Genomic DNA, 19419 nt, shown 5'->3' with positions numbered 1-19419 from the left:
AAAGGCGACTGGATGTGAATCACTCACTCATTACCTCGGCAGCTCGGCTCGAGCCTGTTGCATCAGTGTGATCCGTTCATCTGAAGAATAATCCATTTTGAGTGAGATTTTGAGAACATGGAGAAAGTAGTCTCAGTCATAAGTTGGCTGCGAATGCCATAAATAATGGTTTAAAGTAGGCCTAACAGTGATGAGAGATGAGCGAGATGAGAGATGTCGCTTAACGAGGAGTCCTGTCAGTCCAGCTGCGCTGCTGTGCGCTGTGCTGGGGAGTTAATTGGTACTTGCCCTAGTTTTACGTCTTTCACTGGTGATGTAATCAATTATTTTGGAGCAGATTCCAATAGTATAAACATTATTAAAAGGCTTTCATATACTCTTGATATCTTTTTCAAATGAGGTTTAGCCTAATAGATTGAAATGTGCTAGATTTTGGCTATTTTCTGCTTGTTAATGTCAATAAATAAATGCATCAATTAATTTTCGGTTATCCCAATAGGTTTCAAAACTGTCGTGTACATGTCAGTGAAATTAGTCGCTAGGAACATCCCTAATTTTAAGATTTGTGAGGATGACAACACATTGTTTTGTATTATTAATTGTACTCGTATCGGTACTCGGTATCGGCGAGTACTCACAATGAAGTACTTGTACTCGTACTCGGTCAGCAAAAAAGTGGTATCGGGACATCCCTAGTTATATTAACAGCATTAAAGTATTTTTTAAGACATTTTTGGGTGTACAACCCAAACCCAACAGTAGGGGCACATGAACCCAACAGCCAGCCTCTATTTTCACAAAACCTCTTTTGCCCGGAAATAGCCAATCTACAAGCTCACTTATGAGCTTGTAGATCAGCTATTTGTTGTCTAAAGTTAGAATAGGGATGGTGGGGTTCAAGTGGTTATTGTCTATTTCCACTATCAATGTTCTTTTTATAGTGTAAAGTTGTCAAATATGTACTTAATTTCTTTGTATATTTGTGTCATATCTGCCATGTGCAACTTCAAAGTCTACAAGCCAAACAGATATGTAATTGCCAACGACAAAAACACAATTAAATCGTTAATCACAATTATTTGAGTGACAATTAATCGTCATGTAAAATGTTATAATCGTGACAGCCCTGTATATACAGTACATCACAAAGATTTGGCAGGACCTCAGTAGAAACTCTTGACCCCTTGAATACCCTGGGTTTAGACATAACCATCAAGATCAACCTGTGTACTGGGACCTTTTACGGTCCCACCCTAATTTACAGTACACTAATGTTTTCCTGTATAAGTTAAGCCATGACCATCAGGTCACAATGTGCTTTTTTACGGTATAAGTAAAGCCAGCAACATAAAATCACAATGGTGTTCAGCATGTCATTGCAAAGAACACAACCCAAGATTGAACCAGGAAACTTTAGATCTAAAGTCCAATGCTCTCCCAATCGAGCTGCTTTGGCTTGCACTTTTCCTACCCAGGATTTAGTTTTTCCAAGACATAATACTACACAGTAGCCTACACACTACAATACATAATGTAACCAAAACAGACTAAATCAGTGTTGTAAACTTTAATGTTTGCCATTAATCATTTGTGAATGCTTTCATGTTGCTCTCTATTCAGTAGTATCTGCTGCTTCAAACATCAAATTATTTTGTTCGTACATTTCAGTAGTTCAGTCATGTCACCTCAATCAATGTTTTTTATTAACAGTAGGCCTATACAACATTACATTTCAGCAGGTCAATAGTTGTGTAATATCCAAGCGAAGCTTGAGGATATACATATACTGTATATTACAGGCTACATCTTGAACATTCTGTGGAATTACTGACAGTAGTTGAAGGTTTAGACAAATGAACCTGGCTTGGCAGAGCTGTCCTACCAATACACACATGTTGCTTAGGAATATAGATTAACAATATGCAACACTTGACACTTGAGCCGATAGAGGTTAGGTTTCTTGACACTTTTAGTAACCTTCCAATTCCGCAATGGCCACCGACAATTTAATGTTACCAAATTCAGGAACTTCATAGCAATCTGCTGCCGACCCCGCTGCCTGGCTTGTTCTTCATGACAGACTCAGGGTTGTGTTGGTACATTTCATCATCGCTAGGACCAAGTCTGTGACCTCGAGAAAGAATGAGACTGGAGAGAACGGGGGAAACTCGAGGGGAGGGACTCAGCAATACTGTTCATAAATATAGCATGTCTCCTATTGGGGAAATGACCTCCCTCATGCACATAGGTGGAGGAAGCAGAGCAGCGGCTGCTACTCTTCGTTCACATGATATAAAATTCAAGTTTGCACATGCATTCGGCGTGTCCTGAACTTCCACAGCAATGCCTTTACTTTTCAGAAGGGCTAGGACTTTGGGATCAATCGGTTCCACCCGAGCCCATGTTCCTTCGCTGCTTTATCCACTGACGACAGGCTCTTCCTCATCCTCTTCTTCGCACTCATCATCTGCCATGTACTGTAGAAAATGTGTGCATATAAAGTTATAAACATAACACGGAGCTGGTTAGAACAGGTTCACTTGAGTGTATTGCAAGCTATTCGATGTTGCTTGTTGGCTTGCTCGAACTGAGATACTACTGCAAGTTAAGTATCGGGTGCCATACCTGTGGATAGTGAGGTAGAGGGGAGCGTGTCGTGTCGCTGTTACTACATCTCATCTTTTCGACACCCGACTCTAACCCTCACCCTAACCTTAACCTCCGTAGAGTGAGTCGCTAACCCTCCTGTCGAAATGATGGGCGTCCGCAAAAGCGAGATTTCCCCAGGTAGAGTCTCATGAGCTCAGGGAACTGGGCATGCTATCAGTGTAGCATGTTGGTGAAATTGTGGGACCAGTCCAGGTTGGAGTCAATAGGGAATTTAAGAAAACCATTTCTACTACGTTAGAGAGGCAGGGTCTGGAATTTCCAAAAGAGCCTTTTGGTGGAAGCACTGAAAATAGCAGACCGCAGCGCGACGTGAGGCGGGACTACGGCTGCTATGACGCAATCGCTGTTGCGGTCCAAATTGTTAATGACGGGGTCCCACCCCTTTTACTGAACGCCTTGGTTCCGATGGCGACGCGTCTATGGAGCAGATATTTTAGGTGCTAGGCCTACGTGGAAAGGGACCTTCTGCGGTAAAACAGACGGCTGCTATGGCGGCAGGTTGATCTATCGAGCTCTGATCATTTACGGTTGCCGTTGCCGTACAAAGCTTAAATAGTCTATTGGCTCCAATGCTGCTGCCTTCATGGTACAGGTTGTGGTAGATCTTGGCAGCGACGCAGGGCAGCTTAGCGATCAAATACTTGGAATCTTCATAGACAATCTAGGGGAACCAGGAGGTTGAAAAATTATTTATAACAATATTAATTCTGCTTTGTTTTTTTAAATGAGGTGTGGCCAGCAAGAAGGAACAAATACAGACTGAATCATTACAAAGGAATAAAGATGGAATAGGTTCAGATCTGTACCTCCCAGTACTTTGCCTTGTTGACACCCTCAGAATAGGACCGGGCAAAGCTGCTCTCGCTGTTCAGACTCAGAGCTGTGATATCGGCACTGAACTGAGACATGGGGGAGACGTGGGGAAGTTATCCAGCATGGGGCCAAATGTATAATTACACCCCAAAAGCACCCAACAGCCAGTTGCGAGTCAGGCACCAAAAGGCCTTGGGTCGGCCCTGCCTTGCATTCATTTGTGACCACACTGTTGGCCAGGTGGAACACATCCATGGACAACTGATCTGTCTGCAGGCTTATCTGTGCAGGCATACGGGTACAGTAGAGGAACAGGAAGACACACATAGCCAGGTTGTAGACCTGCTCGATGTGCCTAATATGACATATAAAAAAATACGGTGAAGCAGCTTTCTGCTTCTACGGACGGACAGTTTGGAATAAACTCCCACTACACCTAAGACAGGCAGCCTCTATGGATAGCTTTAAAGCACAGCTCAAGACCTATTGCTTTACTCTTGCTTTTAGCTGAATTTGTCATTCCTGTGCTGCTATTGAAGTCTGCACTCTTCTTAAAATGTTCTTAAAATATTTTACATATTCTTCAATGTTTTTGTTTTCTTTCTGTTAAGCACTTCATTTTCAGCTCTGTAAAGCGCTTTGAGCTGCATTTCACGTCATGAAAGGTGCTATACAAATAAAGTTGTATTATTATTACCCTTATTATTATTATTATTTCTGAGGGCCCCTACATTGAAGGTTGTGTCAGTGAAGAAGGAAGACCAAGGCCCCCTACATTGGAGGTTTGTATCTAGTTTGAGTATTGAGCAGGAGACCTATTCTGTAAAGTCCAGTGCTGTGCTGATGGGTGGAGGGATCAAAGCAGCAGCTACTACTCTTCGTTCACTGGATATAAAATTGAAGGTTGCACATGCATTCGGCGTGTCCTGAACCTCCACAGCAATGCCTTTACTCTTCAGAAGGGCTAGGACTTTGGGGTCGATCCGTTCCACCCGAGCTCCTGTTCCCAGCACAAGAATCTCTATTCGTGGCTCCAGCATATGAAAGAGTGAGACACTCTCTTCTGTGATGTCTATATGACTGCCGACATTCCACTGTAGGATAGCTGGAGGCAGCAAAGCGCAGGGCCCAAACACTTTGTTACCATCGATGTTGAATCCTCTGGGGCTGTATCTATGGATCATGACCCCATCACCTGGCTCCTTCTGCATGAAAGACACAGTGGTGCGCTGGTACATCTCATCATCGCTAGGACCAAGTCTGTGACCCCGAGACAGAATGAGACTGGAGAAAAGGGGGGAAGCTCGAGGGGAGAGGTTCAAACTCTGGGCTGATCGTTGAAGGACTCTGGCACCCAACATGCTGTTGTTGATGGAGTCCTGTTCCCCTTCCAGCTAGGAGCAAAGAGAAGAGGCAAGACATGGCAATGTAGGCATTTATAGAGATTTTGCTTAAGTATTGTAGTATATGTACATATAAGGTGTTGCCCGTATATGGGTATGTATAGCGGTAACATACAAGGGACATGGACAGATACTGAGATCTCCCTATATGGCCACAAAAGGGACACAAAGGTTCATACTCCACATCAACCATGACCATACATGGAGTTTTTTTCTTCTTTTTTTAACATGTTAATAGTTTAATAGAAACAGTGAAACAGTTATCTAAAAAGTGCAATGTTAGCTCATTGAAAATGTGCATAGAGGTACCAACACACACACACACACACATGTTTTATATCAGGATAAGAAAAGTCAGTTGAATAAACTTCATATTAGTACACCAAACGTCCCTTTTGGAATCAGAAGTCTACTCGTCCACTGTCCCCGATTTCAACTCTGTCCTGTGTTCAGCATGTGCTTGCACATTTCAGTGTTTAGTATGGTCTTATAAGGTTGACTTTAGATACAGATAAACTCTCATCCTTAGTCCCAAACCAACTGATCTGCAGGAAACCCATGATGTTGAAAATCAGCGGAAAAGACTAACATTCTTACTGTGCTAATCAATCGCTAAGGCAGGCTTTGGTTTATAGTTTGGAGAAGGGTACCGTCTTGGGACTCTTCTTCTCCATGGAGGCCTGAGCTGACTTCATTACATCATGTGTCTGAAGCATACTCATATTCCAGGTGGCTATGTAGTCCAGTCCCTCTGCTACACTGTGGTCTCTGGAATAAATGAGGTTGACTTTGGTTCCCTGTACAGCTACTGGGCTACGACCGGCAATCTCTCCGGCCATTTCCAAGGCTCCGGCCATCATGGCCTCCTTGTCAGCAAACACGCGGCTGACTAAGCCACTGCTCTTGGCCTCATCCGCATACAACTTTCTAGCAGTCAGAGCAAGCTCATTCACCAGGCTGCGACTGCCAATGACTTTAGGGAGTCTCTGGAGAGTCCCGACATCTGCTGCCAGACCAATATCCACTTCCTTGACTTGGAACCAGGCGTCCTGGGTACATAAACGTATATCACAGGCTGTGATCAGGTCAACTCCTCCTCCTACACAGGCTCCATGGACCGCTACCACCACAGGTTTGGGGCACTTCTCTATAACAGAGAAGGTCTCCTGGTATTTGGCGATGACTTTTCTCATGTTCCAGGAGGTTCTTGCCATGTCATCCCCCTCTGGCTGAAGAACATCACTGGCCATGTCCATCAAGTCAATACCTGCAGTAAAAGACCTCCCTGCTCCAGAGAAAACCACTGCTCGGCATTCTGGATCTCCAGCTATTTGGTTGAAGCAGTCCACCATCTCACTCCAGAAGGCCCTGTTCATAGCATTGCGTTTCTCTGGCCGGTGTAGTTCAACATGAGTGATGGACTCAGCTGGACGATAGATGGCTAGGGTGGTGAAGGGAGGGGTTGGGCCCCCCGTGGAGGACATGCTTCTGACTGCACTACAAAGTGGGAGCCACAGACGCCTGTTTTTCACGAGAGCTGAAATGACAGTATATGACAACATTTCCCTTTCAATTCAGGTCTGAGTCCGACTGTCTGAAATGAAACATTGAGGTCACTGCAGGGCAGGTTGCAGTCAGGTTCCTTCTGTCAGAGATGCTAAAGCAGTGTGAGCTGAAAAAGTCACTTCAACCTGTCCAGCTTTCTTGCTATCTACCCTGTAAACTTTAACCTACATCCAGCTAACTGTAGCTACTGCAGTAGAAGCCTTGCCAAACAGCTATATATGGTGGTAGTGGCTGGGTTATTCTGGGTCCTAGCTAGAGGCTCAAGGCACTGACATAAATGTTGTAATAAACGTACAATTAATTATAACAATGTATATCGCATTTCGCATGTCTAACAGCAACAATTACCTAAAGGTGTACGGTCCATACATGGAGTTTTTAGCTCCATATATGGAAACCCAAGGTTGGGACCCAAGGTTTCAACTCCATATATGGAGATCCAGGTGATGTAGAGTCGATGATGTAGTACCAACTTGGACGGTGGTAACCAGACAAACAAGATGACGTCAAAACCGCTGTAACACGGACCAACATACACTGTGTAACACACCACCGGTATCCCGTTAATGTGGAACAGTGTCACGGCGGACTGACAGACATACATTTTTATCAACTCCACATACAATACAACATTTAATTGAAATCTACAAAACAACAGTGTGGATGTGCACAATATGTTATCCTGCAACCTCTCAGAAATCTGCTTAAAGCTCTGATGAATGGCGGAAATCACGGAAAGAATAAATCATAAATGAAAGAAATATTTGCACTTACATTTTCGTCACCTTGATGAGGACAAGTATCACTGCCAAAGGACTGACAACCGAGAGAATTAACTGTAGCAGACACCGGTGCAATGAATCAAGTCAATTATGTTCACATGTAAAGGGCCATTTCACTTCAAATCCCTGTTTTTGTGGCTATATTGGTTACCATTTCAGTGTTTCCCTGTCTCCAAGACAAAATTCTCCCAAGGGAGACACATAAAGCTCATGTTTGTATCCATATGCCGCATGTTTTCTCTGTCTTTTCTTCCAAATTCTCAATTGTGAATCAGGTCTAATGTAGTGCACAATTCTGTTGTCCAGTACGAATGGGGGTTACACTCTGAACACAAACGTTCAGAATAAACATAACAGAAACATAACGTAAATATAGAACAATTAATGAAATGTAACAAATCCAATATAAAGTGTCCTTAGAGGCAAGTGTAAGTAACATTATAAACAAATAATATTTGGTTTAATATGGGTAGTTCCAGAATCACTTATCTGATTGCAAATGAGGAAACTTCATTTATTTCAAGTTGTAGAAGACAAATATATACAGAAAACCAAGACTAAATTAAAATGTGCAAAATATATAAATTGTATGGAAATGTCAACTTGATTCAATATAACTGGTCCATGGAATGCGCCACAGCTTTTTCTTGTCATCAACAAGGGCCAACATCTTCTTGTACGCCTTCCTATGGCTCACCATTGGTATATTGGCCTTGGTGTAAAATGGTCGCACCTGCTCCAGGACGACCTTGGCTGCCATGAACCGTGACAAGGCTGCATTCAAACCGGGTCGCTTTTCATGCAGTTGTGCATCACAGGTGCACCGCAAGATCTGACGACCACTTGGCAGTTTGGCGCCAGTAATGATGCCATCTGCATTGTCTGGCTCTAGTAATAGTCACAGTGATCAAACAGAAAGAAGCAGACATGATAGTATTCTTTTTTAAAAGGGTGAATCTCGCTTTTTCTAACGCACATCATTTCGACAACGGAGCGTCGGCACTCAGCAGGTATCGCTACTCACCCGACGGAGGTTAGGTGACTTGTAGAAATAGCGACACGCTCCCCTGGTAAAAGTCCTGCTTGTTGTTGGAAGCAGGGGCGTCACAATGGGGGGAAAAGTGGGACTGAGTTACTAGGGCCCAGGGGTGGAGGTGCCTTAATTATTTTATACTTTGGCTATTTTTGAAAAGTCGTGAAAATGTTTGCAAATCATTGAATATATGTATTTTTTAAGCAAACATTTGAAACTCAAATGTTGCTTCTGGGGGGTCCCTGGAACTAAACATTTTGAGATGAGGGTCCGTGCCCAAATACATATAATTTTGGGGTTCCTTCACATGAAAAGGTTTGAGCACCACTGACATAGAAATATAGTAAAAAAAAAAATAGCAGATCTACAAGCTCGCAGCGCAGCACTGCTGTGAGCTTGTATAATGCGGGTTAAACCCCCTCCCCCTATGAAGAACATTCAGGGGGGGCCCGTAATGAATCCTTGTACTAGGGATGTCAAAAATGGACTTTTACCAAAATCGATTATTCTAAAGTACTAATCAATTTATAATCGATTACCGGATTTCTTTTCTTCTGATTTCTCTTTTTACTGGAATGCAATGCACCTTCACATGCTTTTTCAAGTTACACATATAAAATGGTTTTCACTTTTTAAGGTAATGATAAACATTAAGCAACAGTTCAAAACAATACAAAATCAATAGCCATCATGTAGCCTGCATTAGCTAAAGACTTAGAGGCAATGGCAGGCACTTCAGAACAATAGGCCAGAACACTCTTTTTTTCTCTTTTTATTTTATTTAGAGTAGCCAATTATTTGTAACCCCACTTTATCCCCAATGTAGTTGTTAATTATGTCTAGAATAAAATGAAATACAGTAGGCCTAGCCTAGTTATTTAACAATTACAAACAAAATGAAATACAGTAGGCCTAGTCTAATCAGACAAAAATAACAAAAATAAAAGTGTCAGTTGCTTTGTTTAAGCATGCATCAAACAACAATAAATCAAAATTGCAAAGCCATCAGTAACAACAAAACGTCTCTTGACTCTTACTAGTTTTTGTTCAAAAAGATGAGCTGGTCAACATGTTCAGGGAGTAGGCGTGGGCGCAGCCGATTAACAACAAGTCCTGCCGCCGGAAAAAAAACCTTTCCGAGGGCACAGATGTGGCTGGCACACACAAGTATGCCCTCGCAAGTTGTGCCATCCTCTCGTAACTGTTCTCATTAACTTCCCACCAGCGGAGGGGATCCAAATTGAGAGTGATGGATTTTTCGTCGCAGTAACGAAAAATCAACTTAATTCCATTTCAGGCGTTAGCGGTTGCTCCGAGTGATAATCGTCGCCAAACAAAGTAAACATTGCAGACTCGTTCTTGTCATATCGTGGTCTCTTCGTGGCTTCACCAGATGCCCCTTTCCCCGTTGAGTCAGTGTCCTCCTCGATGACCACTGGGTCGTCTTCCTCGGCTGCTGCAGCAGCTGCTGTTAAAGGACCTACACCATGAATTTTCACTTTTTCTATTTTAAAACCTTTTTTTGGGGTCCCACTGGCACCTTCTATCCTCACAAAGTCCTATTTCTGACCGTTGTGTCTTTCTCTGGTTTTGGGCAGACAGAGATGAAAAGCTTTCCACGGGTTCTCAGAACAGTGCTGTTCTGAGAGTTGACGAGAGTGACGTCACGTTTCCCGTTTTTTTTTCAGTCAAAAAAAAAAAAAAAAATCAAAAAAAAATTTTTTCAATTTTTTTTTTCAAAACTTTTCTTTTTTTCAAAAAAATGCAATGCAGAGTCAAAAAAAAAAATTTTAAAAAAAAGTTTTTTTTCAAATTTTTTTTTTCAAAACTTTTCAAAAAAAAAATTTTTTCAATTTTTTTTTTTCCAAAAACTTTTTTTTCAAAAAACTTTTTTTTTTTCAAAAAATTTTTTTTTCAAAAAACTTTTTTTTTCAAAAAACTTTTTCTTTTTCAAAAAACTTCTTTTTTTTCTGGAAAAACCCCACTAGATGCGCCCCTGAGCAAACAGAGGCCGTTTTGGTATTGCAGCTGGAGAGCCTCATTATAGTAGAGCTAGAACAAACAAAAAGAATGGTCAGAGTGTTTTTTGAGGGTTAAAACCTGTCTAAGACTCAATTTTGAGCATATATTTATACAAAAAATATAGTTTTAAAAGCATGGTGTAGGCCCTTTAAGGCTGAAAGCAGTGCGGTGACTTTGGCCGTGACAGCATCATTGAGCACACTGTTGGCAAACTTGAGGTGTTTATGCCGTGGGTAGAGAAATGATGCAATGAAAGGTACTTTCTCTGCACTCTCCACATCGTCGGGTTTCATTCTCCTTTCCAGTGACTCCGTCACGGCTTGCTTGAACTCCACAACCTTTTTCGACTCTCCTGGAGTAAGAGGCAGGTGTGTGTGCAGCAACGTTGATGTAACGGGATAAACCATAGAACAGGAAACTCCCGACTCTCCACTCATATCAGGGCAGTGGTTGCAACTTGCAGGGCGCGCAACACGGACAGCAGCTCTTCCATCAACGGTCAAAGAGTCGTCAGCCAGCTGAAGTGTCCTGGCGTCTGCCAGCTTTGTGACACTTCGGTCCGAAAGGACAGCAGAAACAGCCCAGCGCTGCTCCAGCAGGCGCCCTTTTCATTACATGTGCAGCAGAATCATATTGGGCACACAATAAATTAGGTCACTAATTAAGTCACTTTCACGATCATTTCAAGTGTTTTGAATTATATATAGGCCTATATATATATATATATATATATATATATATATATACTGTATATATATATACTCACGAGGAGTTCAAAACTATTACTCGTTCTCTCCTCTGCCAGAAGAATCCAAGAATCCAAGATGGAATAGGTTCTGCACCTCCCAGTAATTTGAGTTGTTGACACCACAGAATAGGCAAAGCTGTTCAGAATCAGAGCTGTGATAGAAGGCTATTTAAGCTTTGGACGGCTACGGCAGATGACAACGGCAAATGATCAGTGCTCGATAGATCAACCTGCCACCGTAGCAGCTGTCTGTACTACGTCAGAAGCTCACTTTCCAAGTTGCGCCTAAAACATCTTCTGTATAGACGTGTCGCCATGGGAACCAAACCAAACCGCAGTAAAAGGGGTGGGACCCTGTCGCCGACGGCTGTTTCCTTAACGATTTGGTCCGCAACGGCGATTGCGTCATAGCAGCCGTAGACCCGCCTCACGTCGCAGTAGAGAAATTCCCTATTGGCATTGAACTGAGATATGGGGTGCAAGATTGTGGGGAGGTTATCCAGTGACCCGTAAGCCAAATGTATAATAAGATATGCAGTTGGACACATGTACGTACCAGTGCCTAAAGTGGCCTCCATGCATTTTTCAAGCTCCTCTTTTTGCTGTAGCCTAGCATTTGTTCTTGCAAGCTCTGGATAGGCATTTCTGATGAGATCTCAAAAAAGTTAATAAAAACAGCTTACCTGGGGTGATGTTGACACTGTCATGTTGGTCACTGTAGGGTGGTGTTTGATGAACTCAAGCCACTAGAGTGTTCAATGTGGGGTGACATTCTTTTTTCCGCCTGCATCTCCACTTTTCTTTCCCTTCATCCTCTTCTTTGCTTTATTACATTTAGCCTGAAGGGTCTGCCACTTGCCATGGAAAGCTTTAGAGATGTGACGTTCGTGAACAAATTGAATCTTTTGAACGGTTCTTTGAAGTGAACGATGAAAGTCTTGGATAGCTGTCTCCAAGAGTTGTTGGTCATTTGTTTATATCTATGAGATATAACAGCCCATTCTCACCCCCTTTGTGTCACCCTCCCGACACGTTCGCAACTCACTTTCTGCTTCACCCGTGCAACGCTTTGGAACGTCTACTGCGTCTACGGTCTGACGAGAACGGAGAGTTTTGGGACGAGAACGGAGAGTCTTAGTACGCATGCGCCGACATGTGTTTACTGGAATATTTTCCGCTCACGGAGTCACGGGGAATCGATCCCCGGTCTCTGGTTTAGCTGGTTTGTCATCATGCTCTACCGACTGAGCTAACCAGACGACTGGGAAATTCCTTTTTTTTGTGCTTTTATCTTTGACAACGTGGATGATAACGTAGTCCCTTCTTTGAGCCGTATTCGGACGCGGAAGCAGTCCCCTGGTCAAAATTTACTATTCTGTCCATAACGGCACATAATTCGGTAACGACGCTGAGTCGGCTCATGCGCCGTTCACACCGTTCGCCACGGCGACTCGGTCGCTACCGCTCCCTCGGCGGCGTCTCTCGGCGTTCAACGCCGCCTGAGACGGCGCAGCTCCGTCGTTTATAGTGGCGTGAGCGGTAGCGACGGGTGGCTGGTAAACCCGTAAGCTCTTCATAGCGGTATCGAATCTCGCTTCGGGAACTACTTTTTTTTCTTTCTTCTTAGACCACCCAATGCGTCCAACCCTTGACACAGTAGGCAATCCCAAAGCGTCTATCGTCCGACGCAGTACAGTACTTCACAACGCGTCGGACGTATGACGCTTTAGAGGTGAGAATATGTTGGATATAATCTTATTCAGCAATTCCACATGTGTCTCCTGTGTAGCACTGTAGCTTGAGACGATTTCACTTTACGTTCGTCCCTTACCCAAAGCTCTGCTTATTTTTTGTAGCTGTATTACATGTTTTTGATTATTTCGTCTCTGGTAAGCACATTCTTTGCACTTTCACACACAGAGATTGCAAACGGGATTGTCTCTGTCAGCAGGGCATTTTGTGCAAGCACCATTTTATGTCTGACTTCCTCAGCATGCCCATTAGGAATGTAGCCTTTGTAGAATGCCTTCACGCCTCCTTTCTCAAGGAAAGGGCTCTGAGCAAAGCCGCAGCTTTTTCTTGTCATCAACAAGGGCCACCATGTTCTTGCACGCCTTCCGATCGCTCACCATTGGTATATTGGCCTTGGTGTAAAATGGTCGCACCTGCTCCAGGACGACCTTGGCTGCCATGAACCGTGACAAGGCTGCATTCAAACCGGGTCGCTTTTCATGCAGCTGTGCATCACAGTTGTACAGCATGCACCGCACAATCTGACGACCACTTGGCAGTTTGGCACCAGTAATGATGCCATCTGCATTGTCTGGCTCTAGTAGTAGTCACAGTGATCAAACAGGAAAGAAGCAGACCCGATAGTATTCTTTTTTTTTTATCTCCTTCTGGGTGGATGTTTGAGGAACCCCCAGGACCTGGTAAAAGTACTTCTTGTTGTTGGAAGCAGGGGTGTCACAATGGGGGGAAAAGTGGGACTGAGTTACTAGGGCGCAAGGGTGGAGGGGCCTTAAAGTTATCCCTGACTAATACGACAAATATGCCTTAATACATTATAATTGTCCTCTATAACTACAATGTAAAATTAAAAACACCTTAATTATTGTATTTCTTCTAGAAATAGCTAATCTTTCACTCAACAGGGGAAATGCCCGTCGCAAGTTGATGATGTCATAAATGTCATGTGTTATCTATCCCTATGGAATTTATGGCATGCATGTGCAAATAAAAACAAACTTAATACTTCATATGGTTAATATGAGCATCAACTCAATATTTCAAATGTGTTTTTTGCACATGCATTCCATAAATTCCATAGGGTTAGATCACACATGACATTTATGACATCATCAACTTGCGACAGGCATTTCTCCTGTTGAGTGAAAGATTAGCTATTTCTAGAAGAAATAAAATATTGAAGTTGTTTTTAATTTTACATTGTAGTTATAGAGGACACTTATAATGTATTAAGGCATATTTGTCGTATTAGTCAGGGATCACTTTAATTATTTTATACTTTAGCTATTGAAAAATAGCACGGCACTACTCGGTGCCGCGCTGTGAGCTTGTATATCTGCTATTTTTTAAAAGTCGTTAAAATGTTTGCAAATCTTTGAATACTGTATATGTATTTTTTAAGCAAACATTTGAAACTCAAATGTTGCTTCTGGGGGGTCCCTGGAACTAAATATTTTGAGATGAGGGTCCGTGGCCAAATACATATCATTTTGGGGGTCCTTCATATGAAAAGGTTTGAGCACCACTGACATAGAAACATAGTTTTTTTCCAAAAAAAGATATGGGGTGCAGATTTGTGGGGAAGTTATCCAGCATGGGGACCCGTAAGCCAAAAGTATAATAAGATATGCAGTTGGACACATGTACGTACCAGTGCCTAAAGTGGCTTCCATGCATTGGCGTGCATTTCTCTGGGGAAATCTCGCTTTTGCGAACGCCCATCATTTCGACCGGAGGGTTAGCGACTCACTCCACGGAGGTTAACTCTTTTACAGCCACGTGGAGCCACTTAATATTAAAACCGGATTAAACCGTACTTCATCTGTACTCGAATTAGCCGACCAGAATTTTCCGTACTAGGTCATTAAAACCGAAATAAATGATAATTATCAAAAAACAACGGTCGGCAGCTGTCCTCAGTCTCTTCTTCGGCTGGTCTAAAAGGATCATTCTCTCAACCCTTGCACCGGAAGTGCTTCTGGTCACTATCCCTTCTCTATACCCAAATTCCTGTTTACTTTCATTGTAGGAGAAGGCGTTAGCATAGCATCTCTCGGTTATGTTTTCGACCAGATACAAGTTGAGATCGGGGCTTCATACGGACTGGATTACATTTGTTTATCTCCATGTGCACGGATCGTGCACGCGAAACGCACGGGGGGGAAGACGACTCGGCCAAAATCCCCACTATATGCCAATGGAGATGAGACACTTCTGGTGACGGAAGAGAAAAAAAGAATGCTGCCATCCTAGAAGGCTAGTCCACAACAAGCCATTCTGGCCAGGCAGGGAAAGTGTTAAGGTTAGGGTGAGGGTAAGGCTGGCCATACACTAACAGATAATCTGGCCCGACTGAATCGGGTAGAATTAAACACTACAGGATAATTTTTTCTGATTCTCTGACCAGATAATCTAAACGGGCTCACACTTGCCGTTTTGAACAGTCGGGCGCTCCGCACGCTACAGGATTCTATTCAGATTGAGTCGGGCCTGAACAATGCAATAATACATAATATAATGAATACAAAATGTCACAGGCTGTTCTGAGAGCTTCGCCTTGCAACACACGCACGCACACGCACACACAAACACATTAACGTATTATCCACACAACACACCATCGCTTCGCGCAATGGAAGAAAAAATAATAATAAGGAATTTGTGTCCCATTTTGACGATGAGTTCACTTTGACACGTTTCCATCCATGCCTCTGTTCCTCTCTCTGACTTTTATACCCTCTCTCTCCGCTGCTAAACTGGTCTGCGTGCTGTCTGCTTCTCATGGTGCCTGATTTATGATTAGTCGTATGACTGTGTGGCGCACGGAACAGTAGATTTCCAAGATCAAACTGTGTCCCTCCACGCTACGTTGTAGGGTTTGTAGATCAGGCAGTGGGCGTGTACTTGCAAGAGCAACATATAGCGAGTCAGTCAGTCACCCGTGCGCTGTTCCCATGCTGGTAGTGACTATTTCTGCTGATATAAAACAAACCTGTATTGAGTTTTAATTCCCATCGCAAGCAATCATGATACAACCTGGGCGGATGGATGTGGACGGTATGAAAAGTGTGTGCGTGGCTGCGTGCGCGCGCCTGTACATGTGTGTGAGTGAGAGAGAGAGGGAGGGAGGGAGAGATGGAGAGAGAGAAAAAGAGAGAGAGAGATCTGTCGATCAGCAGCTGTCTTTCTCTTGGTCACCCGCTGCTGTTCCAGACGAGGGATCCCAGAAAAATATCAAACATGTTTGAAAAGAGTCGGGCTGGTCCCGATCGCCCTCCGAGCCACTCGCGGTGCTCAGATTGAATCCGTGAGCCCTCACGCTAGAAGACATTTATGCCCGATAGTCGGGCCCGTTTCAGTCTGAGGCAGCCCGATTGTCGGGAGGGTAATTAAAATGCCCGATTGTCGGCTAGTCTGCTGCCGGCTTTAGAGTCAGTTGTCGAAAAGATTAGATGTAGTAACAGCGACACGCTCCCTTTCTCAAGCTCCTCTTTTTGCTGTAGCGTAGCCTTTTGTTGTTGCAAGCTCTGGATAGGCGTTTTTGATGAGCTTTCAAAAAAGTTAATAAAAACAGCTTACCTGGGGTGATGTTGACACTGTCATGTTGGTCACTGTAGGGTGGTGTTTGATGAACTCATCAAGCCACTAGAGTGTTCAAGGAACTGCTGTGGGGTGACATTCTTTTTTCCGCCTGCATCTCCACTTTTCTTTCCCTTCATCCTCTTCTTTGCTTTATTACATTTATCCTGAGGGTTCTGCCACTTGCCAGGGAAAACTTTTTCGGGTGTGTTCAAAGTCTTGGGATAGCTCTCTCCAAGAGTTGTTGGTCATTTGTTTATAGCTATGAGACCATTTTATGTCTGACTTCCTCAGCATGCCCGTTAAGAATGTAGCCTTTGTAGAATGCCTTCAAGCCTCCTTTCTCAAGGAAAGGGCTCTGGACAAAGCTCTGATATTTAATATTCGGGCCGCTATGTCGGGCACTAAATGGTCGATTGCTAAAAGGTTGATGCCTTTGTCAGCACTGTACACTGACTTACCACACCCCATCAAGAAAGAAACAAAGTCATAGTTTTTGTCATGTCTTATAATGTGATTTCTATTGCATGCTGTTTTGTTGCTTAATATGGCTTTACTTTGAAAGACAGAAGTACCTATATAGATGAAAGGCCCTCTAATTGAGTGGAGGTCACTGTGACTAGCAAAGGCAGGTGTGTGAGTTTTGTTGATTGCACTTTTCTTTTTTGATTGATTGAAGAATGTATTAGCAGTTTGCAACAGAAAAAAGTACAGTTTCATTACAGTACAAATCACTGGTACAAGGTCAACTAAAAGGAGATCCTAGAAAGCCGAGGCTTATTTCCACAGGAACCACACTTTAAGTATCTCATATAACATTGAAAGACAGACGGATAGAACATAGTACTTTATCTAGGATAATATCAGTTTCAAAAGCATAACATCAAATACAAAGGCAGAAAAAAAGTTGCCTGGCTCCAGCCAATAGACCCGCCCACTCTCTGAGTGAACTGCTTCAGCGTAGAGTCTGAAATCAGGCTAGAAAAAAAGGGTGGGGGGAGCATGGGGGCTTAGTCTATTTACAAGTCACGGGTAGCAGCCGTCTGAAGGTGACTTTTCGACCCGTAAAATGCTCAGTGGTTTGGTTCAAAAGTAAAGCTGTCATCCCTCCACTATCACCAGAAAATGACAATAAAATCGGACAACGGCATAGGGCATAGATTTGGCTCCTGCTCAGTAAAGATATTAATATTAAAATGTTTTACATCCATTTGTGATCTGACTTGATAATGTCGCCGTGGTCCTGAAGGTCAACGGTCTGCTCTCCGGACGGCGCTACGGCAGACTGTTTACTTGTCAACGACCCTCACTATTTACAAGCTACTTAACCCTTAAGTTCTGTTCAGATTCACTACACCTTCGTTCTGTTCGGGTCATTTTGACCCGGTGGATATTTGGTTTAAAAATAACAACACTAATATAAATTTTAACTTAACAAATCATCATGATACATTGACTTTGACTCAATACCAAACAATTCATATGATATATTTGGTAAATGTTTGCATTTCTGCTTTGCTATATCACATTAAACACTGAAAGAGCTAGGCGTTTTTACTGATTTAGCTGAAATCCATGTAAAAAAAACGACTTCATTTAATACTGGGCAATATTGCTCATGCTTATAGGAAGGGGGGGAGGGTTCGGAATGGGGCTTCGGAAGGGGGGTGTTAGAAGTGGGGGTGACTGTGTCTCTGTGTTTTGGCATAATACTGTGTATTTCTGTGCTTCCGGGTCAAAATGACCCGAACAGCACTTAAGGTTCAAAAAATATGAGGGGGGTGTAGCATGGGTGTAGTGCAAAAATATTTTTTTTACATGTTCATCTCAGAAGAATCTTTAAGGCCAGTGAGTTTCAGGTGGAAACATTTTTAACTTCTACCTTTTTTTTCCAAATGAAAATGTAAAACGGGTCAAAATGACCCGAACAGCACTTAAGGGGTTAACAGAGAAACAAGCCCGACGTTGCTTATAATAAGCTGACTTATTGGATATGGCTTGGATATATTGTGGGTGATTTCCCCCAGAGATTGTAATTGGAACCTACAACGTGCCCCCCTATTTTATAGGGGCGCACATTTCAGTCCTATTTTATAAATCACCATTTTGGTCTGCTGACACTCCACATCAGCGCACTGGATAAAGCTCCACACATGTAATTATTTATAGCAATATAATATTTATAATAGTTATTGTTCTTTTTAAAATTATATTAACATTTCCAGTAAAATGCACACACTAACACATGTATGTACTAATTCAAAGTATTTAGTAAATTGCCATAATGTTTTTCATTAAATAATTAATTCTCTTTTCATAGCATTCATTAACACCTTCTAAGCCACGGGGAGCCCCTTAATGTTAAAACCGTACTATATCGCACATCCCCCCAGGGACTCTCAGCCACGTCGTACATTCCCGGACTTTGTCTTTAAAACCGGAATAAAAACTTTTGATCCGAAAATCGGCGATCGTCTAACCTTCCCTAGTCACCACTCGTGCACTGATAGCTCATGCAGACCGTGCATGAAGCAGAGGTGACGTCAGCGCCTCTCCTTCTCCAAGGCTACTCCCAGCCATCCGTTTGCTGTCTGCACACTCGAGCTCCTACAGCAGCCATGCTTGGGGCTATGCTAGCGAAACCTTTCAGTTCTGTTCTTCAGTCACACATGGACTATTTGCGGGGACATTTACGTGAAAGGATCGCGCACGCGAAACGCACGGGGACATCGACGATCGGCCAAAACCCCCATTCTATCCCAACGGAAATCGAGAAAATCATGGTGAGTTACTGGCCTGGGGAAAAAAAAAAAGAAAAAACAGCGGCGCTGTTCAAGATGGAGGGGCTGCGGGGTCATGTTTATAAACATAATATTATGTCTCAGATCACAATACAATAATAGAAATTTCACGGCTAATCTACCAACCACCATTCTATTTCGGACGTCAAGGTGTTAATACTCATGAATACGTTTTTCATCAAAACCAAAGCAACTCAAAATGTATACCTAATATTGGTAATCCAATTCACTTGAGTGAATAAATAAACTCATG

General features: G+C 42.9%; 2 protein-coding genes across 2 annotated transcripts; both read right to left on the bottom strand.

Annotated features, from left to right (window-relative positions):
• Positions 1-4298: 4298 nt before the first annotated feature.
• LOC308289997 (NADH dehydrogenase [ubiquinone] 1 alpha subcomplex assembly factor 3-like) lies at positions 4299-5446 on the bottom strand (the record flags this gene model as incomplete). The annotated part of the gene is made up of 2 exons (XM_080731776.1): positions 4299-4877; positions 5396-5446. The coding sequence occupies 2 exons, from the start codon at positions 5444-5446 to the stop codon at positions 4299-4301; spliced, it is 630 nt and encodes a 209-aa protein (XP_080587902.1).
• Positions 5447-5515: 69 nt separating this feature from the next.
• LOC308284876 (delta(3,5)-Delta(2,4)-dienoyl-CoA isomerase, mitochondrial-like) lies at positions 5516-6448 on the bottom strand (the record flags this gene model as incomplete). The annotated part of the gene is made up of 1 exon (XM_080725600.1): positions 5516-6448. One exon carries the CDS (start codon positions 6446-6448, stop codon positions 5516-5518), a length of 933 nt encoding a protein of 310 aa, XP_080581726.1.
• Between the last annotated feature and the right edge of the window lie 12971 nt (positions 6449-19419).

Source organism: Nannobrachium achirus, assembly GCF_963921795.1.
Source record: "Nannobrachium achirus genome assembly, chromosome: 1".
Classification (NCBI taxonomy): domain Eukaryota; kingdom Metazoa; phylum Chordata; class Actinopteri; order Myctophiformes; family Myctophidae; genus Nannobrachium; species Nannobrachium achirus.
The sequence above is the reverse complement of the archived record's forward strand: the minus strand, read 5'-3'. Positions and strand labels throughout refer to the sequence as shown.